The sequence below is a fragment of the Pinus tabuliformis genome, chromosome 1_2 (genome assembly GCF_031772625.1).
Source record: "Pinus tabuliformis cultivar Carrire ecotype Pingquan chromosome 1_2, CPIR1, whole genome shotgun sequence".
In the NCBI taxonomy this organism is placed as follows: Eukaryota; Viridiplantae; Streptophyta; class Pinopsida; order Pinales; family Pinaceae; genus Pinus; species Pinus tabuliformis.
The window spans coordinates 587,242,164-587,269,543 of record NC_142298.1 but is presented as its reverse complement, the minus strand read 5'-3'; the positions used below and the strand labels follow the sequence as shown (position 1 = coordinate 587,269,543).

General features: G+C 39.5%; 1 protein-coding gene across 1 annotated transcript; it reads right to left on the bottom strand.

Moving 5' to 3' along the window:
- Positions 1-9,348: 9,348 nt before the first annotated feature.
- On the bottom strand, positions 9,349-10,903 carry LOC149207019 (transcription termination factor MTERF8, chloroplastic-like). Its single transcript, XM_089393838.1, has 2 exons — positions 9,634-10,903; positions 9,349-9,521 (listed from the first exon to the last, which is right to left on the bottom strand). Exon 1 carries the CDS (start codon positions 10,743-10,745, stop codon positions 9,657-9,659), a length of 1,089 nt encoding a protein of 362 aa, XP_089249964.1. The 5' UTR covers positions 10,746-10,903; the 3' UTR covers positions 9,349-9,521; positions 9,634-9,656.
- Between the last annotated feature and the right edge of the window lie 16,477 nt (positions 10,904-27,380).

Here is a 27,380-nt window from a genome sequence, read left to right as displayed (position 1 = left end):
CTCCCTACGCTAGGATGACCTCCATTGATCTGGGATCAATGATACTGGTCTGGGACCAGTGGTAGGAGTTGTACATACTATGACGTTGACTTCGGGCGGTTGAGACTGGTTGGGATCAGTGGTACATACTCTGAGACTGACTTTGAGTCAGTGGAGGATGATATTGTTCTGGGACCTTGGAGTGTACTCACTATGCCGCTGACTTTGGGTTGGTTGAGACTAGTTCTGGGACAGTGGTACATACTCTGAGACTGACTTTGAGTCAGTATGCATACCTCCTCGATCATTTTTCTTCTTCATATTCGGACAAAAGCAGAGTAGAACAGAACAAAAAATGCAAGAGCAGAGCAGAAAAAACCAAAACAGTACAGATCAGTGCAGGGCAGAACAAGACAAAGCAGAACAGGCAAAAAGAGCAGAGCAGGGCAAGGGTCAGGCAGTACAAGGCAGTGCATTTGATGGATGAATAGTAACCGACGATAGACCTATTGCAGATGAAGTTCTCCATGGTTGAGAGGGAGTGTTAAAATTGGCAACCAGGGCAAAACTTCATGTGGTTCATCTTATTCATGGCTAATAATATTTTTATTAGATTCCTCTCGTCGAGAGGTGTAGGATTGATATAAAAATCATCCAATTCCGATAAGTATTCATGGAGATATGAATTTATTTTGATTATGGAATTATTATCAAGCCGACCTACAACTCATGTAAGCTCAGAAGCCCAACAGTCGCATCTATTCACCCACCAACGTTGTGTATAAATATAAGAGGACTTTTCCTCATTTAGACTCACTCATCTCATCACATCTATCTCTCTCTACTGCGCAGATATGAGTCTCTTCTCTACTGCGCTGAAATGGGTCTCTCTCTCTCACACATGTGAAGCCGGAAACTGCTGAAACTGAAGCTGCAACTGCAGAAGTAAAGATTGACTTGCGTGGCCTAGAAGATCTCCTCATCTGAACTGCGTTGTAGGTTCATCTGAACCTCCTTTGAAAGCCGCAACTTTTGGTGGTGGAATGAAGTCAATCCGACGAACGGTTTGCAAGATATCGACTGCCTAGTTTGAAGCCGGAAACTGCTGAAACTGAAGCTACAACTGCAGAAGTAAAGATTGACTTGCGTGGCCTAGAAGATCTCATCATCTGAACTGCGCTGTAGGTTCATTTGAACCTCCTTTGAAAGCCGCAACTTTTGGTGGTGGAATGAAGTCAATCCGACGAACGGTTTGCAAGATATCGACTGCCCTAGTTTGAAGCTGGAAACTGCTGAAACTGAAGCTACAACTGCAGAAGTAAAGATTGACTTGCGTGGCCTAGAAGATCTCCTCATCTGAACTGCGATGTAGGTTCATCTGAACCTCCTCTGGAAGCCGAAACTTTTGGTGGTGGAATGAAGTCAATCCGACTGTCGGTTTGTGAGATATGGTCTGCCCTAGTTTGATAATGAAGCCGCTAATGCTGACGCTACTGATCTAGGGTTTGCTACTGCTGATATGAATCAGATTTATTGTACTATTTCTCTCTGCTGAATTATTGAAGATAAAAGAAGATTTGATCAAAGGGTTTCCCCACACATTGTGGGGTTTGTCCCTAGCTAGCCGCCACATCTTGTGTCTCTTGTCTTGGCTTGTTTTCTGTCGATCGTTTAATGTTCTATCTGCACTTTACTTTATGTACATGTGATTGCTAATCGGTGGAATATAATAAGAAAAAGAAGTAAACTGTTATAAGCATAGAACATACCATAACTTAACACACCCCAATCACTTGCCTGCTACAGTCCTCCAACATTCATCATCCAAACTGGTCAATACTTGACCCAACACAAGTCACCGATGGAGGAGGTATAAACTTCTACACTATTGTTCATGGGCAGAGTTTTGGTCACTAGTTAGGGGTCCCATTGTAACCTACAACAGCCCAACCTCCTTGCCTAAAACACACCTCAAATGATGCGGCCTCCTCTCCTTTACAAGCTAGGTGACCTTGTTGTGTGAGAAGGCACCTACAGCTCCACATTAGGGTTGTTTTGACCCTCAAAACCTCACCTACAAGCCTGCAGCCTAGTCATCACAGGAAGGTACCTTTCTCGGCTTGTTTCAGGAGGATTTATTGCGTTATCTTGCCCAGAACAGTCCTCTAGTTTGCCTCCTTCTCCACACTGTCCAACCCTCCAAAACACCATTGTTTTGGACCCGCAATCAGTGAGATATGCAACCCTATCTAGGGCTTTCTATTTCTGCACCAAAGCACCTCCATAGACCCTATCAGCTTGCGTCCTTGACACAGAAATATGTGGCCTCCTCTAGGTTGCCTTCTAGACTTCTTGGCTACCCCAAACAACCCTATCTTCCATCTACAATCAACACAAGGGTTCTTAGTCTATACGCAGAGGTAACCTTCAGATTTAATACCCCGAATTACCCTTACAAAGCTCGGCCTTACTCCTTGCTACACTGGCTAAACCTACCCCATCCCTAATCAAGTCAGTCATGAGAGTGTCCTACTCTCTCCTTTGCTTGATCATCTAGGGTTTTGGCCTAGAACAGAGACTCCTCCTCCTCAACCGAGCTTCCTTTCTGCTTTCAAGTCATGCGTTGCAGCCAACATGGATCTCCATATGCCTTCACAACACCTCTTATTTATACACCAACAAGAGGGCTTCTTCAACGTCATTCTAGGACTTGAATGATGTTGAAGAAGCCTATCACAATTCATTTTTACACCAAGCCGACCTTGACACTTCATGTGCAAACCCATTAAATAGCTCAAAAAATTCATATCTCCATTTCTACAACTCGGAATCGGATGATTCTCGTTGCATTAGATTCGTCTCGCCGAGAGCTATCATCCTCATCCATCACATGTAGAAATGTGCTCATGGTTTTGGCTCAAATCCCGATGGGTGCAAGACCCCAAGCTTGGTTTTCAACTTTCAAGCCCACAATGCCCTTGTCGAACTCCTTCCTCCAAACCCTCGATCAACAAGGCTTGGAGTACCTCCCAAGCTACAAAAATTAACAGGAAAAAAAAAACCCCTTAGTAATTTTGCTAGTGATTTCTCAGGAGAGGATCGCTAGATTAGCATCCAGATATTGTACTCAGATTTTGCTATTGAATATTAATAAAAAAACGCTCATCTATTGCACTGGTTTTCCCACATTGGGTTTTTCCGGGGACATTTTTCAAAAAAAAGATGTCAATTTTATTGTGTGTGTGCTCTATTTTTCTCAGTTCCAGATTTATTTTTGCAGCATATTTACTTTTTATTGTGAAGAAATTGCAATTTTTCGTAACAAAATAAACTGCATAATTAATCAGTTAGAAGAATAAATTCCAATTGTTGCTATAGTGAAAATTTCACATGGTATCACAGCAAAGTTGAAGACAGATCAATGGCTTAGTAATGAGGGAAAAATATTCCAGCTTCAGAGGGAGTCTCTAGGCAAAATTTCTGGATCTTGCGCAGAGGTCCAGCTAGACAGTTTGAATTGCTAGGCAAAAGGGTTTGATTTCCAGTTGTAGGTGCAAGGAAAAGTTCGAATAGCCTAGTAGCAGTTCCAATGGGCAGTGATGTTGCCGGAAAGCAGTTCCAGTGAGCAGATCAATGAGTTCATTGAGCAGATCTGCGCGCAGTGGTTTGCAGTTGCACATTAAGTTGAGAGGAAAAGAGAAAAAGCACACACAAAGGAATTTCTTAGAGGGTTTCCAGATCCAGTTATTAGGAGGAAATCCATGACTTTCAGTTGCAGAGGCCGTGATCAAGTAGATCTGCACATTCCTGGAGGGAGTGCGAGTAATAGAGCAAGCACCTGAGCAAGAAAAGGAGATTCCTATTTATTTTCACAGATTTGAGTTTTGTAGAAATGGTCTCAGCAAGACTTTGAGATCGGGATAGGCTTGATGAAGCCTATAACTATTGTATCTAGAAAGCCAGAATGGCTTTCCTGCTAGATGAGCATGGTCTAAAATCGTAGCAGAAAGAGTTATTGTCATACCTACAGATCTGCAGCAGCTAGAGAATTACAATAGGGAGATGGCCAAGGCAAAGAGAATGATCCCCGATGGAGTTCGAGATCAGATAGTCTCACATCTAGCTGGCAAGAATATTGCCAAAGAAATGTGGGATGCAGTTGCAACACTTTTCCAGAATCCTTTCGAGAACCAAAATATGTTATTGAAAGAGAAGTTGAGGACCACCAGGATGTAGAAGGGTGAAGGAGTCACTCCTTATCTCACAAGAATTTGGAATGTCTCGGATGAGATTGCAGCAATTGGAGAGATACCTCACGAGAGTGAGCTAATTTGTACTTCTCTCAACAGTTTCACCAAGGAGTGGGCAACTTTACTCCAAGGTATAACTAGAAGATATGCGCTACCTGGTTGGGATCGATTCTGGGCCAATTTCACTCAGGAAGAGATGAGGCTTGCTCTTGTGGAGAGCAACATCAATGATAGCAGTAGCAAGGGACCAAAGAGTGTGAAGGACAAGGAAAATGTAGCCCTTACTATTGAAGAATGTAATTAGTGTCTGTTTCATAATTGTATTTGAGTCATAATGAAATATGTCTGTCAAAAAAAAGAAAAAGAAATTTTATTATTAAAGAAAGTGACTTATTAAAGCATGGGTTTCATGCTTGGCCCTTGGGTCAATTGTTTTAAGATCAAAGCCTCCATTGAAGGATTCTAGGGTTTATGTCAAGTGTCCTTGTCCATGTCATATTGTAAAGAACCATTCTTGGGATTAATTTGTCAAAGAAGAAATTTATTTTATTGTATTTTCTGTCTTCTAGGCCTCCTCCACCAAGTCGGCCTAAACAGAGGGGTAGAAACTCCTATATAAAGGTAGCAACTCGACCTCATTTGACAACACACTCAAAAAGTTCAATCTACAACTTCTGGGGCCAGAAAAAGTGTGAATTTCTAAGGAAGAAGAAGAAAGGGCTAGCGAAGGAGGACCTTATCAAGCAAGACAAGTCGAGTTTTTCTCTCTTATCTCACATGTGTGAAGTTTTGATTGCTACTGGGCGCTGAAATTCTGCAGTTGCTTGGGAGGTCGAAACTCTGAAGCTGCTGGTGAAGTTGGGGCCGAAATTTCTGGGTTGATGTTGGGTTATAGTTGTTGGACAAGAAGAGACTATTGAAGGTTGTTGTATCTCATTGGAAGGTTGACTTGGTGGAGGAGGAAGGTCTAAGGTCTTGGTCTATCTCATTTTGAATTACTGAAGGAAGAGTTCTTGACTGGTTTTCCCCTACATAGGGGTTTTAGCCCTAGCTGAGTGCCTACATCTGGTGTCCTTGATCTTTGTGTTTTGATTTTGGTAATTGCTTGATGAATTAAGATAAAAGAAGAACATAAGAAAGATAATAAGAACTCAAAGAAATCACAAGTAATTATCAACAAGAGAAAATCTTTCTGCCTTTCCGATTTTCTAACACTTACATCGAAACGGAAGGCAAAGAAAGGTCCTAGTCAGGGAGAAGGAGAAAAGAAGAAGAAAGATTTGTCAAAGATCAAGTGCTTCAAATGTGGTGAGTTTGGTCACTACAATACCCAGTGTCCCAAGAAGAAGAAGGACAAGTAGGAGAAGCAGGAGCAAGCAACAGCTTCGGCAGAGATTGACAATTTGTCCTCTAGATTGGAGGATGAATTCGCTTTGTATGAAATTATACCTTTAGGAGCTCTATGAATCATTACCTTAGCTACAGGGGCTCACAACTTTTTAGTAGTAGATGGATCACGATGTTCAGAATGGCACAGCTCGACCCTAAGGGATAGTTGCAGAACTAGTAGCAGCCAATTATTTGAGAGGCGCAAAACCAGTCAGGGCGCAGACAGTTACTCAGTAGACAGTGTAGAGACTAGTTGCAGTCAGAGACTCAGGAGAGAGTTGCAGAGCCAGTATGGGGACACAATTAATTCAAAGTTCTCAATTACAGTAGAAACAACGGCATGAGATCTGATGCAGCGCAGAGCAGTGTTGGTAGTAGTGCAGGGTGGCACAGTGCAGAGTCAGCAACAGTGCAAATGCAAGGTGGTTCAACCACAGAGTTGGCAGATCAATCAGAGTATGCACAGTAGCCTGGTGGGTAGTGACAGGTTGTCACAGATGTTAAACATCAGCAACGTGGTGGTCCAGCTACAAAGATTGTCTAGAACACCTTCCTCGCTAAGACAGAGTGTTAGTTTTGGATGGTTGGGTAGCATCAAACAAGTGTTCTAGTCTTGACTTTTGTTAGAGAGGCTAAGAGCACGAGATCTTCAAAACCCAGAAAAGGTTTCTCAAGATAAACTTAGGAAACGCCTTAATTAAATTAATTAACCATCATTAAAATCTTTCCATAGTCTAACTTGGGAAAACTAGGTAATTAATAGGAATTAATTAAGGAAATGTGAGAATGCTCTAGAAACTCACACGGATTGAGTTTGAGATGATCTTAGCGATGATGGGGATCTGATCATGGTCGTTGGTTCACCAGTGAGAGATTATAAGAGCAGGACGGTGAGAATGAAGAAGACACATCAAGTGAGAGGGTGATCTAGTCAAATCAAAGTTCCCAGAGAGCATAGATTCAACACGGGAAAAGAATTCGAACCAAAGATCAGTAGCAAAAATTGAGGAGCAGCAACAGGGTGATCCAGTGGCGTTTCTAGTGTCGAAAGTATGTGAGCAGATCAAGTTATTTCATAGGAGGCTACGCAGGGGCTTGCGCAGAGCCTCAAGGAGGTAATTCGATTCAGCTGAAGAGGAGGTCGATTCAGCTGCCAGAGGCCAGGATGATTTTCGAAGGGGTGGAGCAGTGTTGCGGGGGAGCGCCCCCCCCCCCCCCCCGATCCCGCTCCCAATCCGCGCTCCGAGCGAGAGCGTCTCGGGAGCGGGTCGGGAGCGCGTTCCCTAAAAAAAAATCGCTCCCTGCCTTTTCGGGAGCATTTTCGGGAGCGTTTTGTCTGTTTTGCAAATTTTTTTGTAGTAATGTTCAAAAAGCAATTTTTTTTTAAAGAAACAAATAATATTTTAGTGAGGCAGCTTGAGAGCGACCACAAGATGACTCAAGATGTTTGAGAGTGGTTCCAGCCTCATTGGATTTCATATGGAGAAAGTAGAATTTTAGATTTCATTCAAAATCCAGCAGACTTATCAGTTTTTCAGGATTTCAGGATTGGGGGATTGCAATGTTTCCATTGAATTTTGTCATGTATTAGGGTATGGAACTCGTATTTAATCAAGAGCACCAATCCCTCTTTGTACCTTGATGTTAGTGACATTGGTTGTTGAACTCCTCTATCATGACCCTCCTAAAAATGTACGCATCACTCAAACAAAATCTTGACTTGACATGCTATGCTTTTTCTATCTTATGTTAATGCTTAGAGGGTGATATTAATGACAAAGATCCCTATACAGATACAGAGGTAATGACAAAGATACCTCTGGATGTTAATGCTTAGAGGGTGATATTAATGACAAAGATCCTGATTTTCCAACAAAACTAAAAAATTAGACATTTCTCGTGGTGGCAAGAGGCCCAAGCATAAGAAATAGATAATAGATTTACCTCTCTTTTCTAGTTTCTAGTAGCTTTTATAACTATTGACTCTTTCATATTTATTATGATATTTTTTTAAACAATATATGACAATTTAAGTTTGAAGTTGGCAATTATAACTCATTAGTAATGAATTATGAATATGATGCTTCATGAAAGTTGAAAGTTGTTTCATTTCATTTCATTTCATGTTAGATATTATTTGTTGTAATGGTTACACTTAGCTTACAAGTACAACTTTGGTGATCAACGATGATAAATGTTATATATTGAATTTTGAAAGCTTGAAATTTTAAGATTGATGAATCATGAGACTCAATATGTTGTATGTTACTATGTTACTAACTTGTGGACGTGGTTGATGAAGATTATAACTTCTAGATGATTGTTGTTATATGATTCAATCTATGTTTTTTTATGTTTTTTAATATCTAATTCATTATTCTACATGTTTTTGTTGACATATATGTATCAAAATATAAAAAATATATATTTATATAAAAAACGCTCTAGGATTCGCTCCCAAACTGGGAGCTTCTGAAAATGTCGCTCCCACTCCCGTTTTCGCTCCCGCTCCCCACTTTCGCTCCTGCTCCCAAGTAACACTGGGGTGGAGAATCACTTCCAGAGGCAGCAACAGGTAGGATATCTAAATCAGAGGCAAATCTGGAAAGTGCGTGTGAAGGACTATGCAACATTTGCGCAAAGGCCTGCACGAGGGTATTCGGGACTATTTTTGAGGCCAGGTTGAGGCCAAATTGCTTATGGAGGGGAGGGGGAATTCCCTCAGTAATTTTGCCAATGATTCTCAAGAGAGGATCTCCAGATTGGCATCTAGATATTGTACTTAGATTTTGCTGCGACACATTAATAACAAAACCCTCATCTGCTGCACTGGTTTTCCCACATTGGGCTTTTCCGGGGACATTTGTCAAAAAATAACGCTGTCAATTTTATTTTGTGTGTGCTCTATTTTTCTCAGTTCCAAATTTATTTCCACAACGTATTTCTTAATTTTGGTGAAAACTACAGTTGTGATTTTATTTGTTGTTTATCGTAGCAAATAAACTGCACATAATAATATTCAATTAGAAAATTAATTTCCAGTTGTTGCAATAGATTGAAAATTTCACACTGAAGGCCTGCACAAAATGACCCTTTGCAAGCCCATGATGCATTAAAATCATAACAACAATACAGAAACAAGCATTAAAAGATTATAATCAGGTAAATTACTTTATTTGGGTTTGAGTCTTGCCAATAAGAAATTTAAATTTCATTTTGCCCATACGTAGAGGAAGGCAATGTGTACAAAGCTGACAAGAAATCACCCAAAAGCACCAGAAAATGTGTACAAAGCTGACAAGAAATCACCCAAAAGCACTAGTATGGACCAAGTACTCTGTTTCCTATCTAAAATACATATATTGATAAGGATAGTCAACGAGAACATCAAAAAGATGAAACACGAATTGTCGACCACAACTGGACCACTCATTTAACACCATGAATAAAATCCATAAATATTTCAAGAACAAAGGATCAACAATATTCTTCAATGATAAGAGTCGATGAACTCTGGTATTTTTGCAAAGATAAGACAACTATGATTTAGGGCAGCTTGATCTCTGAAGTGAAATAGCAAGTTTCCTACATAAATGCAAGAGTTCACAATAGACAACAAAAGGTCTGCTGTTGCTAACGATCAGTGTTAGTTATTTACCTTCCCTGTGCAGATACTAGAAGTCTAACTACACATTTAAATGCAATGTAAGTCAGGAAGGAAGGTCAGCTGTACCTTGAATTGAAAATAATGAAGCAATGCTGTTTAATTGCTCCCATTTAAAATCTGCTTCTCGAAACTGTGCACTGGAAGCGGTATGATTTTCAGGCCGCAAGCATCCTTTTTTGGTGTCTTCTTGTGCTAAGTAAGCTATCTAACTGTTAAAAACTGGAGTTTCCTGTTCTCTGGCCGAAGAAAAGAACTTTAAAAAGATAAATAGAGCACAGTAAAAGTCACATTGAAGCTTCTGGCTTAGTATCACAATGTTGGTAAATCTACGGTTACTGAGAAACGCACTTGTATGAATCCTTGTCAATCATCTACTTGCCAGCTTTCCCACCATGGTAAATATCTTGCAGAATCGAGGAAGATTCGTGGTTGGAATTAATAAATTTCTCCAAGAAACGTTTCTCTGGCATAACAAAAATTCGGAAACTCGTCTCTGTTTTCAACCCATGCATGGACTTTAATGCCTCCAGTACTCTGTACCGAGGAATTATCCTCTTCTCCAAGCTGTATGTAAACAGCATGGGCCTCATAACAAAATCATCCAAAGAGATTCCAACATAATTGACCAGAAAATCTATATTGCGCTTCAATTTTTCCTCTGTATAGCCCACAATCCATGGCGATAGTCGCAAAATTTGTTTCTCTGAGAACCCAGAACTGCTCAAACACTGAAGTCGCATATCTATGGTTTCTTTTGGTACACACAAAAACGCACGCATAGCAACTGCAAACATCTTAGATCCCTTCTTGAGCCCCAGATGCTCGGCCAGTTTCACTGACTCCATAATTTTTTCCTCTGGACACACGAGCAAAGGAGGGTAAATGGCCACTAATTCTGATAGCGCCCGATCTTCAACGCCCAATCTTCGAAAAACTGAAATTGCAGATTTAAATTTATTCTCTTGGTATGTAAACACCCGTGCCTTGCGGATAAGTACTTTATATAGATCCTCTTCCTTCATGAAAGTCCGGAGGAGGCTGAGTTTAGATTTTATGTTTCCTTCGGATTTAGCAAAGAGAAAGAAAGGGTTGGAAAGAACCACCTTTCGAATCTGGGCAGGGGTGGTCAAACCGCAGCCATTTAGTAACTCCAAAATTTCTTCTACATTCTGAGTCGATTTTGCACGGAGACAGTAGTTGGAATTATTATGTCTAAAGGCCTTTGTGATCTCTTCGTATGTTAAACCGCATTTGTTGATCAGAAATTCTGTGACAACACCCCGGTCTGGTGTAGTTGTGAATGGGACTGCTGTTTGGTTGCAGAAATTAGCGAATCTGATGCAGGGATTTTCATTAAATGGACGAGGGTGAGGAACGATGGAAATCGCTGTTGACAAGTGATGGGATTGTGGGAGTTGGTGGATCCTCAGGCGTTTGCATATCAAGTGAATAAACGTCATTTCTGCAACAAAAGGGACGAAAATGAGGAGCTATGTAGCATGAAGGATGAGGCAAGAGTGTGGCTCAAAGCTCGACAATATTGGTTGCCACAATCACTGAATCACTGAAAGAGTAGGGCTTTGTTTGATGGTTGCATTGTTCAAAGTTGGATTTTTTTCACGGAAGAAAACATCAACAAATTTTGTATTATAAACGTTGCGATTTGTGTTTTTAAATGAAAATGATTCGTCGAAAAGGGTAAGGATGTAAGGTAGAAGGTTTTGAGATTTTTATTTTTATTTTTTATTTTTTTTCCTTTTTTTAAGTCCATCTTAATTAGTGTTTTTAATGGTGTTTTGAAGAACAATTAAATAATGATTTTTGGGCACAAAGAAATAGATTGTCAATATGTATCATGATATTTTCATGTGTTATTATTACAATTCAATTAAAGGTAGAAAACCACCAATTCAAATGAACACCAAAGAGTTTTTGTGTTAGCAAATCAATTATTTAAAGACAAAAATGGCTAATTGTACATTGGTAGGATGAGAATCAAACCTTGAACCTTGGTGGTGGTTTGCAAGTAAGAAATAAAAGTGAAGGCCTCCACATCGACTATGTCTCCAAAATCGCAACTCTTTTATTTGTCATTGACCTTGGCTTGTTGCCCCTCAAATCTATACCATGCATAAATCTAAACCCATAAATAGCTAGAATGAGGCTTCAAAATTTTGATGCTTTTATTTGTTTGAGATGGGGATTCCTCTCTTGCTAGTAGTCACATGTGTGTTATTGTTGTTGATGCTACTCTAGTGGGTGGCTTTGTCGGTGATGTCTTCTTACTTCTACCTTACAAATTGTAATCCCCAACCATGACACATAGGTTGTAGATAGATAAGTCACATAGAATCTACATTAAATACTAGATAAACGTGTGGCCATTTAAGGCCCTTGATTTGTGAAATATGACCCATCCAATCCATCCATTTCCATTCAATGCTCCATGGCATGTCAAACATAAAATGGCCATGACCATGAATGATTACATCAACATGCAAAAAAAGGGAAAACTAGTGAAATAGTAGCCACCATAGAAGGTCATAAGAGTATGAGTTTAATGGAGTCACTAAATTATGAAGCAAATAATATTAATGGATAGAAGGTTAGGCTCAAATTAGATGGAATCTCAATGCAATTGAAGAGGGCATTGAAATTAATGTATGTCAATTGTTTGGAAGTTGTAATTAGTACACATGAATTCAATAAGTTGTTATGAAGGCTCCCAATCCTTTGATAGTGATTGAGCATGGAAGAAGATGCTAATCAAAGACATTTTTTCTCCTAGTAAATGATTGTTGCACTGCCAAAGTGATCTGATAATGAGATCTTAGACAATTGTTAAGTTGTTACAAACTCGTGTGCATGGATTTTCCTACATTACTTAGTGCAACAGGTCAATAAGATTGCGAATAATATAGGCAATAAACCAGTTAAAGAAACATAATAGACAAACACACATAAACACAGCAAGTTTAATATGGAGTTCACCCAAAACTCATGGGCTACATCTCCTGGTCCAACCTTCAGTGGTGACCTCTCTATTATGTCTTCAAGAACAGAGTTTTACAAAGTGTGAGCTCAAATTGAGTCTCAACACAACAGATACAAAACAACAAGGCTTTACTTGGATCCCCCAAGTCTTTCTGAGTACACAGACTCTCCTTACTGACTCTCTGTCTCTGTTTGCTCTCTGTCTTAATACTGCTTGTCTCTGTCTTCTGTCTTCTATAGCTTTAAAGCCAATCGGCGTTGTCTGCTCGTTCCCTTTCTCAGGCTCTCTGGCTCCCGGCCTCTGTCCATTTGAATCCCCCTCTGAGCGTTAGCAATCATTGCTAAACGCCTTCAGGGATGGTGGCCACCTATTCTGTAACAGAATGGACCATCGATGCCTTTGAAATCCCAAAAATGGTCGTTCTCTGTTTACACAGAGAAATACACATAAAACTGTGAAAATCTGCCAATCTGTCGTTTATCGGATTTGAAATATTATAAATTCCGCTCTATACTCCTATTGGGTCCGCTTTTATATCGCTTATCGCATCTCCACCATTGATCTGAGAGATCTTGATCCAACGGCTAAGGTTCATTTTGGGCGGCTCATGTGTACGGGAGTTAATCGCCCGAAAAAGGGTGGTTTTCTCTCTCCGGCGCCTAGCCACGTGGCAGCTAGTGTATGGGCTTGGGCGGAGCCCAGCCAAAACCACTTACCGCCTACGGCCCGCCCGAAATCCCGCTTGTTTCAGATCTCAAAACATATACACCTGCATGTATAAACCCTTTTGGGTCTGGTTTCATCGCTTTATTCGCATTTCTTTTGTTTTTCGTTTATTTAACGAAAATGCGATTTACATTGAAAAACCCTTTTACCGGACTTGAAATATTATCAACTATCACCCATAATCCTGTCGGGTTCGTTTTCATCACATCAGCGCTTTGTTCTTTGTATTTCGTTTATTTAACGAAAATGCGAAATACAAAGGAAAACCCTGTTTTCCGGAACTCAAAATATATGTGTTTTCATTTATAATCCCGTCGGGTCTGGCTATCGCAGTCGCATGCATCGGCCCCGCTCCTTTGTGTTGCTCCGATGTGATATTGCGATGCGACTTGTCGCAATCGCATATCGCCCCGGGGCGTTGTAAGCGCTCTGTTGTAATCTGTTGATGCGATATGGCGGGTTAACTTGGGCCATCGATCTGCGCGCTTGATTGACGGTCCTCGTTGACCCCGCTGATCGCTATCGCAACATTTATATGGTCACCTCCGATAAGCTCCGCTTGCCTTCGCCGATTGCGATATGCCGATCGGATCTAGACCATTAATCGGCCAGATCCAATAGCTCCTGTGCAAAGTTGTTTTAAGCCTCCGATAAGCCTTATTTCATTGTTTTCTTCATGTTTTTCACTCCCGATAGTGTAATCCGCCTTTTTTAAAGGTTTTCTTTATGCGATAGTTTTTAACTATGTGAAGACTTAGAGGTTTTTAGGATCCATTTGGATCACGCCTTCCCACTGAAAAGGCTTTTGGACCACCAAAAGTTGGTTTTTAAGCATCAATCAAGTGAGGATACAACTTCCTCACTTGTCCAATCTCTATCCATCTTGCACTACTTGGTTTTGAACCCTTGAGTCTAATTCTTAGGTACTCAACATCCCCTTTGTGTGTAGTTCTCACCTTCCTATCCAGAACTGTATCTTCCTGCAACTCATTGAGATATTCAGGCAACAAATCATCAATAGAAGGCAACTGACTTTGCTCTTCGGGATCTTCAATCAATCAAGGTTCAAACAGTCTCAAGTTCTCTGCATTAACTACTGAATAGATGTGCATGTAAGCTGGCAAATCAAGGTGAAAAGCGTTCTCACCAATTTTCTCAAATATCTTGAAAGGCCCATACCTTATTGGCTTCATCTTCTTACCTTCACCTTGCATTCTGTCTTTGCTGATGTACAGCTAGACTTGATCACCAACTGGGAAGCTATGTTCAATTCGATGCTTATCATGCCTTGCCTTGTACTTGGCTTGGCTTCTTTCTAGATGTTCCTGCACTGCTTGGTGAATTTCTTGGATTTGCTCAATAAACTTGGTTGCTTTGTCCACATCACTGTGTCCATCAACTGTTATGTCTTTACTAAAGATGAAATCCAAGGGAGACCTTGGTATAAAACCAAAACAAGTCTCAAAAGGAGATCTTTGCGTAGAAGAGTGTTTAGCACGGTTGTAAGCATGTTGCACATAACACAAATGTTCATCCCAAAGCTTGGGATGCTTGTTGCAATAGCCTCTGAGCAACTGGATCACTTTCCTGTTGACCACCTCTATTTGACCATTTGTTTGTGGATGAAATGATGTGCTCTTCTTCAATCGGTGTCCATTAACTCCCATAGACTTGACCAAAACTTCCCAAAAAATCGGGAATCTCGATCAGATACAATGGAAGTGGGTAACCCAAAATGAACCCATACATGCTGAAAGAACAACTTCGTTGTTTGTTCAGCTATAATCTACTTGTTACAAGGTATTAAAATACACATTTTGCTGAACCTGTCCACAATAACATATAAATAATCACGACCTTTTCTAGATTTTGGCAATCCCCAACAAAGTCCATGGAAACACTTTCCCAAGGATGAGAAGGAACTAGAAGTGGAGTGTACAAGCCTAGTTTTCTATTGCTGGGCTTGCTTTTAGCACACATGGTACACCCTTTAATATATCTAGAAACTGTTTCATGCATTCTTGGCCAATAACAGAACCTTTGTAGCTGTGCAACTGTTTTACTTACACCAAAATGACCTGATATTAGAGAAGTATGTGCTTCTCGGATTATGTTAACTCTTTCAGTTTGAGGAATGCATAACTTTCCCAAATGATACAAGAGTTGGTCCTTAACATGATAATCCAATTCTTCTACTTGTTTGCCATGACTTAAAGTTGCATATACATCTTTAAAATCTACATCTTGAGCATATTGTTCAATGTAGCTTTCATGCAATACTGAGTTATGCTTAAGTATAGTAGATGCATTTATGATTGGTCTTGATAACATATCTGCAACCTTATTGTGTATGCCTTTCTTATATCTGATGACAAGATGAAACTGTTGTAGAAAACCCATCCACCTATAGTGTCTTGATTGCTGCAATTTAGTTTGTGAGTGTAAATATTGAAGTGGTTGATGATCTGTATGTATAATTGTTTCCTTGCCCAATAGGTAATGTTTCCACTTTTTCACACTCTGTACTAATGCATACAATTCTTTATCATATGTGGGATAATTAACTACTGCAGAATTAAATGTCTCAAAATGATAACATATGGGTTTACCATGTTGCATCAACACTACTCCCATGGCATAGTCATTGGCATTTGTTTCAATCTCAAATGGTCTTTGAAGATCTGGCAATGCTAGTACTGGTGTTGTACTAATTTTTTCTTTCAAGGCGTTGAAGGCTTTTTGTTGTTTGCCTCTCCACTGAAACACCTTATTCAATCCTGTTAAAGCATGTAAGGGAGCTACAATCAAGGAAAATTTAGCAATAAACTTTCTCCAATATCGTGTTGCTCCTAGGAAACTCCTAACTTCTATAGCAAATTTGGGTTTAGGCTAGTTCACAATTACTTCAACCTTAGAGAGATCTATCTTCAATTCACCACCCCCTATAATATGACCCAAATAATTTAAAGATGTTTTGCCAAATTCACATTTTGATAACTTAACATAGAGATTTTATCTTTTCAAAACATCTAGAGACTGCTTTACATGCTTCAAATGTTCTTCCCATGTTTTACTGAAAACAAGAATGTCATCTAAATATACAATTACAAAATCATCAATAGAAGTTCTGAGTACATCATTCATAACTCTCATGAAAGTGGCAGGAGCATTAGTTAAGCCAAAAGGCATAACTAGCCATTCATACAGCCCTTGCTTTGTTTTGAAATCAGTCTTCCATGCATCTTGTTCTGCTACTTTGACCTGATGATAGCCACTACGCAAGGCCAACTTGGAAAAGTAAATTGCTTCTTTCAACTAATCTAATAGATCATCTATGCGAGGAAGAGGATAATGGTTCTTGATCGTTATTTTATTCAGTGCTTTGTAATCAATGCACATCCTCCATGAACCATCTTTATTTCTCACCAACACAATTGGAGATCCACATGGTGATGTGCTTGGCCTTATGAACCCTTTATCAAGCAGCTCTTATACCTGCTTCTTGATCTCTGCATTCTCTAAAGTGGATAACCTGTACATTCCGATATTAGGCAATGGAGCATCTTGTTGCAAATGAATAGCATGTACTATTTCCCTTTTGGGTGGTAGACCTTTAGGTTCTTGAAATAGGATATCATATTCTGAAACAACTTTATCTAAATCAGCTTTATGTTTAGCATCACAGCCTTCAAATGTATTGGTTTTATCAGGGGTCTTTTCCTTTACAACCATTAGTAAAAATTGCTTGCATGAATTTACAATTCTTTTCATCTGCCCTGAGTTTATGAGAGTGTAGTTATTTTTGAGCTGATGAGCTCTTACAATATATTCTATTCCATCTTTTGTGAGTTGATACTTATTTTCAGTTCTATAGAAAATGACTTTTCTATCAAACAAGTAAGGACTTCCTAAAACAATACCACATATATCCAGGGGAACTATATCTAACTCAACCTCATCTACAAAAGTTGACCCAATAGCAAACCTAAGTTTACATTGTCTAGTCACTTGTAGCTTTGCTTTATCACATACCTAACCTAATGGATATGGCTTCTTGTGAGGTGTTGTTAAGAAGCCCAACTTCTTTACAATTGTTTCAGAAATCAAGTTTACTTGTGAACCACTATCAAATAAAGTATCAATCTTTTGATGCTTGGAAATAACTCTAATATGAAAAAGCTCATGTTTTTTCCTCTCATTATCTTCATTATCAATAGATTGTGCATAATTACTTATAGATGCTTCATAATTTTTACCTTTTATACCTGTGGTTGTGACTGTTGTTTCATCACCTGAGTCTGACCCCAAGTCTTTCTGAATAGCAGCAGTAGCCTTCTTCTTCTTATCATCGAACTTCTTGGGTTTCAGCTCCGGATGCAAAGACCAGCAATGTTCATCATCGTGCCCATCCTTCTTGCAGTGAGTGCATGAAGATTTGTCTTTCTATACAGTGTTTGTCTTCCTCTCCTTCCATTTTCGCTTCTTCTTTTCCTTGTTCTTGCTTGCAGTGGGTTTTGATGATCCCTCAATCTCTGGGTTCACTTTCTTGCGTCTAGCCTCTAGATGTGTACCCTGAACTGATACCTCATCTATGCTAGTAGGGTTAAACATGAGAATGGTGTGCCTCAAATAGCTATGCAGACCACCTATATACTTCAAAAAAGTTTCAGGTGAGTTTAGAGAAATGCCTAGAATTAAAGCTCTTTTTCTAAATTCCTGGGTATAGCTTTGTACACTTTGCCCCTTTAATTGGCGAAGAGTTTGCCAACTCATCATTGCTTGCTACATATAAGCTAGTGGATAGATTTTTTTTTTAATGGCAGAAACAAATTCACTCCAGGTAGAAAGAATTTTACCATGCTTCTTCAAATTAGCTTGTGTCCTGCCTTCCCACCACACTAGGGCAGTTCCTCCAAGGCGAAGGTTGGCCAGCTGAATCTTTCTCCTTTATGAATCGATGTTCTGCACCCTACAATATACATCAATCTGTCTAATCCAATTATCTAGCTTTTCTGCATTTAATTCTCCATCATATATTGGCAAATCAATTTTTACATCTAATTTAATCAAAGATGTTTTCTTATTTTTATTTTCAGGGCTAGAAGGAGGTGTTGATAGAGGAGGATCTCCCCTTTTACCTTTGCCTTCTAAATGGCCATCTAGAAGAGGTTGCTTTGTTCTTTTGTCTTATTTGGAGGTTGAAGTACTTTCAACTTGACCTTTCTTAAATTCTCGATACATCTCTTCCACCATGGCTCTCATGGTCATGAAATTGTCCATGAACTAAGAGTCTGATTCCGATGAGACTTGCTTTGCCATTTTCCTCCTAGGATAGACTCTTCCAATTTCTGGGTTAGCCTCAACCAGTTCTCCTTCTCCTAATTTAAGCTTTGACCTAGTTAGCATTCAATAATCCAGCACAAGCTTGTCTAACCTTAGCAAACCTAAAGCTTTGATACCACTTGATCTGATAATGAGATCTTAGACAATTATTAAGGTATTACAGACTCATGTGCATGGATTTGCCTACATTACTTAGTGCAACGGATTGATAAGATTGCGAATAATATAGGCAATGAAGCAGTTAAAGAAACATAATAGACAAACACACATAAACACAACAAGTTTAATATGGAGTTCACCCAAAACTCCTGGGCTACATCTCCTGGTCCAGCCTTCAGTGGTGACCTCTCTATTATGTCTTCAAGAGCAGAGTTTTACAAAGTGTGAGCTCAAATTGAGTCTCAACACAACAGATACAAAACAACAAGGCTTTACTTGGATCCCCCAAGTCTTTTTGAGTACACAGACTCTCCTTACTGACTCTCTGTCTCTGTTTGCTCTCTGTCTCAGTACTGCTTGTCTCTGTCTTTTGTCTTCTGTGGCTTTAAAGCCAATCGGCGTTGTCTATTCGTTTCCCCTTCTCAGGCTCTCTAGCTCCTGGCCTCTGTCCACTCGAATCCCCCTCTGAGCATTAGCAATCATTGCTAAACGCCTTCAGGGATGGTGGCCACCTGTTCTGTAACAGAATGGACATTGATGCCTTTGAAATCCCAAAAATGGTCGTTCTATGTTTACACAAAGAAATACACGTAAAACTATGAAAATCCGCCAATCTATCGTTTATCGGATTTGAAATATTATAAATTCCGCTCTATACTCCTATCAGGTCCGCCTTTATATCGCTTATCGCATCTCCACCGTTGATCTGAGAGATCTTGATCCAACAACTGAGGTTCATTTCGGGCGGCTCATGTGTACGGGAGTTAACCGCCCGAAAAGGGTGGTTTTCTCTCTCCAACGCCTAGCCACGTGGCAGCCAGTGTATGGGCTCGGGCGGAGCCCGGCCAAAACCACTTACCGCCTATGGCCCGCTTGAAATCCTGCTTGTTTCGGATCTCAAAACATATACACCTGCATGTATAAACCCTTTCGGGTCCGATTTCATTGCTTTATTTGCATTTCTTTTGTTTTTTGTTTATTTAATGAAAATGCGATTTACATTGAAAAAACCCTTTTACCGGACTTGAAATATTATCAACTATCACCCATAATCCTGTCGGGTCCATTTTCATTGCATTGACGCTTTGTTCTTTGTATTTCGTTTATTTAATGAAAATGCGAAATACAAAGGAAAACCCTGTTTTTCGGAACTCAAAATATATGTGTTTTCATTTATAATCTCGTCGGTCCGGCTATCGCAGTCGCATGCATCGGCCCCGCTCCTTTGTGTTGCTCCAATGCGATATTGCGATGCGACTTGTCGCAATCGCATATCGCATAAGCCCCCGGGCCATTGTAAGCGCTCCGTTGTAATCTGCCGATGCGATATGGCGGGTTAACATGGGCCGTCGATCTGCACGCTTGATTGACGATCCTCGTTGACCCCATTGATCGCTATCGCAACATTTATATGGTCGCCTCCGATAAGCTCCACCTGCCTTCGCCGATTGCGATATGTCGATCGGATCTGGACCATTGATCAGCCAAATCCGACGGCTCCTGTGCAAAGTTGTTTTAAGCCTCCGATAGGCCTTATTTCACTGTTTTCTTCATGTTTTTCACTCCCGATAGTGTAATCCGCCTTTTTTAAAGGTTTTCTTTATGCGATAGTTTTTAACTATGTGAAGACTTAGAGTTTTTTAGGATCCATTTGGATCACAAAGTTTCAAACATAGGGTAAAACAACTTCCCTACCTACAAAGGCACACTATAGAGGGGTGTAGAGGCATCCATGGGGGGAATTCACATCAAAACTCATATATTTGTCTTGACAAGAATAGTGAATGTGGCTTGGAGCATTCGAGACAATAAAAGAAGCGACCTTGGCATATGACAAAGCCATTTAAACATGAGTAGAGCTCATATCTTTTTCAACTTTCATTTACACATGGTAACAAAGGCCCTCTCACAGTGTAACCACCCCTCCCACATTTACCCACTTTCACCAATATGTCAAGTAAACATGAGACAAAGAGCTATTATGACATGACCCAACCTCCTAGGTCCCATTAAGGAAGTGGGGCTGACAACTGACAACAAACTGACATCTCAACAAATCCTACAGGGTCTGCAGGTTACTCAGAGGTTGAGCAACCAACCCAAGTGGCCGAATCTTGAGCTGGACCACCTTTTCCTTACCTTGAGCCCTCAACCGCTCCCACAACAAGGCATCCATGCGGTTGGGAGCCTCCAACTGCATGCATAAGCCTGCATCCCAGCAATTGCAACCCAAAATGTATAGTTTAGACCATTCTATCCTAGATTCTAAACCTAAATTCCAGGTCAGCCTCTAGGCCACTGCCCAAAACTCAATGAGACTTTCCATAATGATAATGAACATCAAGAAATAACCATTCATACAAAACTTTGATCAAAACTTGACCTAGCCAGGCCTAACCATGACAGTGATTTTGTCAAGCATACTGAGAACATGTAATCTACGAGTCATGAATGCATATCTGAACATAGGGGGTATGATACTTATCTAAGAATCATCAAGAAGGTCTAATGCCCTCTCATAATAGTTGTAATAACATATATTAGCTCATGTATTCAATAACCATTCATCAATAAATCAAGCATATCAAGAGCCATAGTTAGAACCTATTATGAAACCATGCTTATAATGAGCATATAACCAGAATAATGGCCATGATAGAACAACCATCAAATTCACGTAATAAGAAGTACAAATACTCATGAAATACAAGAGGAAAAGAGCTCTTATTAACATATGAAAAAGCCAACCAAGTCAGAGACTTCCACACACCACTCGACCATAGATTGGGCTAAACCAAATCTTTCTTTCAGCCAATCACCCTCATGTCATATTCCAAGCATGAATGTGGGACTCAAGACAAAAACAACCAGGGTTTCCTAGAGATTAAACCACCTCCACCTTCAGGCTTTACCATAATCCTGCCAAAACCGGTCAAGGGATTCCTAGGCCCAACAAGCACATAAACAACCAGGCTTTACGCCAATCCCATCAAAACTAGTCAAGGGATCACTAGGCCCAAAGCAAGAACATATAATACTAGGCTTCACCGCAATCCCACCAAAATTGGTCAAGGGATCACTAGCCCCAAAACAAGCTTGGATGCCTTCGAATTTCTTCACCAATACCTTGAGGAATTTACCCGTCTCCACCCTCGGGCTTTACCACAATCCCACCAAAACCAGTCAAAGGATTCCTAGGCCCTTGAAAATTTTCCTGAGACCACCTCACCCAATTCTAAAACCATCTAGTAATCCAAAGCTCGACCAAATAAAAGAACCCCATCACACCATGGTTATTTGGAAATGGCAAGGCAAGGTTGAAACTACTGTCACACGTGGCAAAACCCATGTCAATGATAGCAAAAGAAACAAATACACACATCCACGTACCATGCATTCACTAACCAGCCAGGAAATCACACATGCAACCTGTTACCTACAAATATTCCCATTGAAACTACTTGATCCAACTTTTCCTTGCTTGATCCTTGCTTCCCTTTACTTGCTTGTCTTTCCCCAATGCTAGAGTGCTCCAAGAATGCTCTAAGTATGCAAGAGTATGAGAAAGAGAGAGAATAGAGAGAGAGCTCCAAGCTAAAACTGACAAAAGGTTACAAACTAATCCTCAAAAGCCTTTTTATTATTGAGGCCTCTATTTTCTTCAATTTCCTCTTCATGCAATTTTGTGGCCTTTCGCCTTCCTTTTCTCCTATATTTCATAAATAAAATGTCAATTAATTCCACCTTACCTTCGCCAATTTCCTTAACCATAATAAATCAAAATGAGCGCCCACTAGGATGTTTTGCCCAACATTCAGCTTGGAATACGTGTCCCGTGACCTTGGTCTTATTTTGCCTTTTTTTAACTTTATTACATGAACTTTTAACCCGGGGTTGTTACACATAGGAACTGAAAACAAACCATGTAAGTCTCCTTTCTTTCAGCTTCCTAAAATGTTAATAGGTCAGATGATGGTAATCAATGTGTAGGAAAATGCCTAACATATTGTTTTTAGAAACATTTTTGTGGTCTCCAAAACAAATTTATTTGCAAAGTTATGAATTGGATAGTTACATAATCAAAATGTGAATATATTTGGCCCGTGAATAATAAGAAGATGGTGTTTGGACACAAAGTGGATTCTAATTGGCTATGGACAAATACTGAAACTATGAATAAAACCACCCACTTTAGAAAATCCCTTGGCCATAATTATAATTTTTCTCATTTAATTTTTTAAAAATAATAATGAAATTTCCAACATCGAAAGTACCCTTATATATCCTCTTTACAACAAAAACATTCATATAATTCCTACGTAACTTTTTTTACATTTTCAAAAATGAAATGGGAGGTGTTTAACCAAAAAGAGAGACATAAAAATAACTCACCATGTTAAATATGTTAATCATAAATGTCTTTAGAATATTTTCTTTATTCAATTAAAAAATATCAAATGAAAAAGCCATAATTATAAGAATCCATTCAATTACATATAACAACAATGTATATACGATTCCTTCACTTAAAGTATAATTTCTAGCTTTCATAATGGATGAAATATTTAATCATGACATGTTTGAGAAGTATTTTTTTAACCTTCTTTATTTAATTAAAGAGATGTTAGTAATATCAAATGGGAAAGGCAGAATGATATGGTTCATTTCAAATGCATATGAAGTTAAAAATCTAATTTTTACGTTGATTAATGGACTAAATAAATGTTTTAAGGATACAAGAGCTTTCTTTTAGTTGTTTGTTTCACAGTGATGTTTTCTTTGATATAGTGCATTTTTTTGTTTATTCGAAAGTTTATTGTAATAGGAATGAACAAGGTTTTGAATGAAAGCATCACCGCCATCTCTCATGTTCTTCACACTGCCAAACCTTAGTTTGATCAATTGTTTAGTGACAGGCACTATAGAAACATAGTTTGTGATTTCCCCTTCAAATCTGATATAGGAGCATAAAACCCCAAATCCGCCATTTTTGTCGAGACCCAAGGGGTCATGAAACTTCCAAAAGAGAGGGAGTCACTTAGTCATAATTTTGTATAAATTATGAATTTATTATGTAAGGGCAAGTGTCCTAGTTCTAGAAGGAATCTAGGTTGTTAGGGAGTTTTTATGAGTTGGCATTCTTGGCCATGTAGCACATTGTAAAACAACCAAACAAACACGCTGAGATATTTTGTGCCTCTTCCAGAAGATGGAAAATTCTAGATGAAGCCCATAAGATAATAGATATTTTGATTTTTATTATGTTGGTAGAAATGCGGTAAGTATGGCAGTGGGAGATAGGGAATAAGATAGAGTGAGAAGGAATAGAAAAAACCAAGAGCAGCTAAGGACTAGAGGGGTATGAGAGAGAGTGAGAGGGCCACTTATGTAAATTTGGCCATATTGTACAGATATTTCATGTTAATAGAAACTACGTGATTATCCTCCAATTGTGTTTAATCTCTATGTTGGAATTGGTAGATCGTTCCTGTGAGTATTATGTCTACGAATTTCATGTTAGGACGAGTACAAGATTGTGGGTATAGACAGTTAAGCCCCATGGTCAAGCAAAGGTGTGCGTAAAGTTCTCGTGAGCTTATGCATATATGTGCCAAGTATGGCAGGTCCAAAGTGGTGAAGGGCCCGAGTAAGTGAAAGAGGGAGTTAATCTGAAATCATATGGACAAGCCAAAGGTTGGTTGTTAATAAAGTGAAACCACTCCACTAAGAGTCATTGAGCCAAAAAAGGGACCTTTGAGCCATCATGAACAAGTTAACAAAGCATGAGACCCTTTATCACTGGGTGACCATCATCTGCATCCATTAAAAAAAGGTTGAATATCGGAGTATGCCGATGAGCGACATGCGTTCCCATCAACTAACGGGCCTGATAGATGGATAATTCCCCATCCATTGCATATAATCGTTGACCTGGGAAGTTTTGGAGAGTTGAGGAGTGGTAAAGAGAGGCAAGTGGTTCTGTTAACTAATTGAGCTAAGTGATGGAAAGTTTTACATCACTTATTGTATCGCCCACCAGGACTACGAGGAAGGTGTATACTAGAGAGGCCAAGACCCAATGAGGAGGTGAGATCGATGTGACGTTAGGTTGATGTCTTGTGGGACTTTGAGACATCGAAAATCCCAGGAGGAGTACATGGTAATGGGTCAAGAACCATCAACACCTTAGATTCGAGAGTCCATAAAGGAGTTGGCAGTCTTGTCAACTAATGGGTTTGATAGATGGGAATCAATCCCATTAATTGTTGTCACTACCACTACCCATCATAGATTTGATTAAGGTTGTGGATACTTTGAGGCAAGTAAAGCCTAGACGCCAAAAAGGAAGCCCATTATGAGAGCTAGGTGTAGGAGAAAATTTTTGAGCATTGATTAACCCTTGGGTGGAAGTAAAGGATGACATAGGGGATGTGACATTGTGGTTGTGATTTTGAGTCCCACCAATGGCACCACATGTTGAGTTGATACTTTGAAAGGAGTTGAGGCATGCACATTGTTGAGGCAAGGGAACCGATCAATGCTACTCACTGGAATGTTCTCAACTGATAATCTTGATTTAAATGAAAATAACCTTAGGCCATGGTTAAATGTGGGTATAGTTGTTAGATCAGATGACAAAGAGTAAAAGAAGGTAGTTTAGTCTCTGACATCAAGTGGTATCAGAGCTTGGATGCATCAAGTGGTATCAAAGCAAGAATCTAGAGCATAGCAATGCTATTTGACGAGAGAAGGAGATCATAGCAGAGTCAAGGAAACTATTGAGAGCACTAGAAGGAGACCAACACGAGAGGGTAGAGTTGAAGGAAGCACAAAGGTAACATATTTGTTTTGTTAATAATAAATATGAGTGTGTGTTGAAAGGTTAAAGCACAAAGTTGTACATGACTAAGGGAGAGATATCGCAAAAAATATTTGGTACAAGGTAGAAGACAATTCTAGCCAAGGAGTAGAGTTAGGGAGAATTGTCAAATACAATTAGAGAAGACTGACAGTAGAAGAATCTCGCAGCAATGTGAAGCAAGAGCCCATAAGTTCTTGTGAGTGTAGATCTGACAAGATCTGAGAGGAAACCAACCTTAGGTGCTTTTCATTTAATTAATGTGTAGGGTAGTTGCAGAGAGGGAAGGAATTTTGTGGTAACCCTTGAAGTAGAGAAGAGGATAATAGCTTCCAACTACGGTTGGGTATAAGTTGTCGTGACCGCTCCATAGTTTGAATGTGGGTAGAGTTGTCCAAAGGATGTGGGCAGAGTGTAGGAGCTTAGAGAAGTAAAGGAAGCTCAAAATGACTTAGAGAATATAACCATTGATACAAAAAGACCATGTTAAGTAGAATCTTGATGAGGTGTTTGTAGAGGCTTGTTTGTAGCTCACCATTGAGCATGGAGAAACTCATAGAGAAGGAGAAAGAGATGACCACTAATGGTCATGGCAAAGGTTCGAGAGGAAATGTTAAAATTGGAAACGATGGCCAAATTCCACTTTGGACAACTCATTTGATGGAGATAATTATTACATTGAATTCCTCTTTTTGAGAGGACCAAAATTGACCTAAATATCATCAAATTTGGACAAGGAGAAATATGTTTTTGAGTTCAAGTCCACATATATTCAAATTGTCAAGGTTGGCCACATCATCATGTAGGTTCATGAAGCCCAATGGACATGTCTCTTGACCCTCAACGACTTGTATAAATAAGAGAGACCTCCACCCTCATTTGGCACTTCATTAACTCACACATTCTTCTCTCTCCTCGTCTGAGGGGATCCAAGAAGGGATTCAAAGAAGGAAAAAAGGGAAGGTGCTACAACTGCAACAAGTTTTGTCTTTATCCTAGAGAGTGCCCTCACAAGAAGAATTCACCAAAGGATGATGACAAAAAAAACAACAATTTCAAAGGAAATGGCAATCAAAGGAACAACGAAATCAACGACAAAGGAAAGAGGAATGCTCCCATTGCTCAACATGGAAATGGTCGACCTCCCAAAAGGACAAGAAATGCCATGTATGTTGAAAGTAATGTTGTAGAAAAACAAGATGAATTTATCTTATTTCTACTCTATCTACTACCTCTACTCCGGATACTTTGGATCATTGGTTTGATTGATAGTGGAGCCTCAAGGCACTTCACTTAATACAAAAGGACCCTCTCAAATTTGATTGAGAAGACAACTAATCTAGAGATTATACTTGGAGATAATGCCACCTACCTCGTGAAATGGATAGGTATTTTCACTCTGCACTTGTACCAAGGTCAAACCATCCATCTACAAGAAGTGTTGTATGTTCTCAATTTGAAGAACAACTTGGTGTCTATTTCTGCAATGGAAGATAAAGGCTTCATGGTAGCATTCATTGATGGAAAGGTATATATTTGGCATAGAAACCCTAAATATGCATTTACTCTTGGATTAAGGGTTGATGGTCTCTATCAAGTTGGTGGAAGTCCTTTGGGAGCTTTGGCGAGTGATACTTCTCTTCAATGTGAATTATGGCACTGAAGATTTTCCCACCTTCATTACAAAGCATTATCTTGGGTAAGGAAGATTATCACAGGTATTCCCTAGTTTAATATGAACCATGAAGGTGTTTGTCAGGGTTGTACATCTGGGAAACATACAAAGGGACCATTCCCTTCTAGTGAAAGCAAGACAACCTATATTCTTCAATTGGTCCATTGTGACCTGTTTGGTGTCTTACCCTTAACTTCATTAGGAGGCTACTTATACTATGCAATATTTTTGGATGAGTACTCATGCAAAACATGGATCTATTTCTTGAAGAAAAAGGATGAAGTGTTCAAATGGTTATGTTCTTTCAAAGAATTGGTGGAAAATCAAACATGGTATAA

Bases quoted from the DNA above. Each gene is read 5' to 3' on its own strand.
- LOC149207019 (XM_089393838.1), bottom strand. From the start codon at position 10,745: ATGACGTTTATTCACTTGATATGCAAACGCCTGAGGATCCACCAACTC.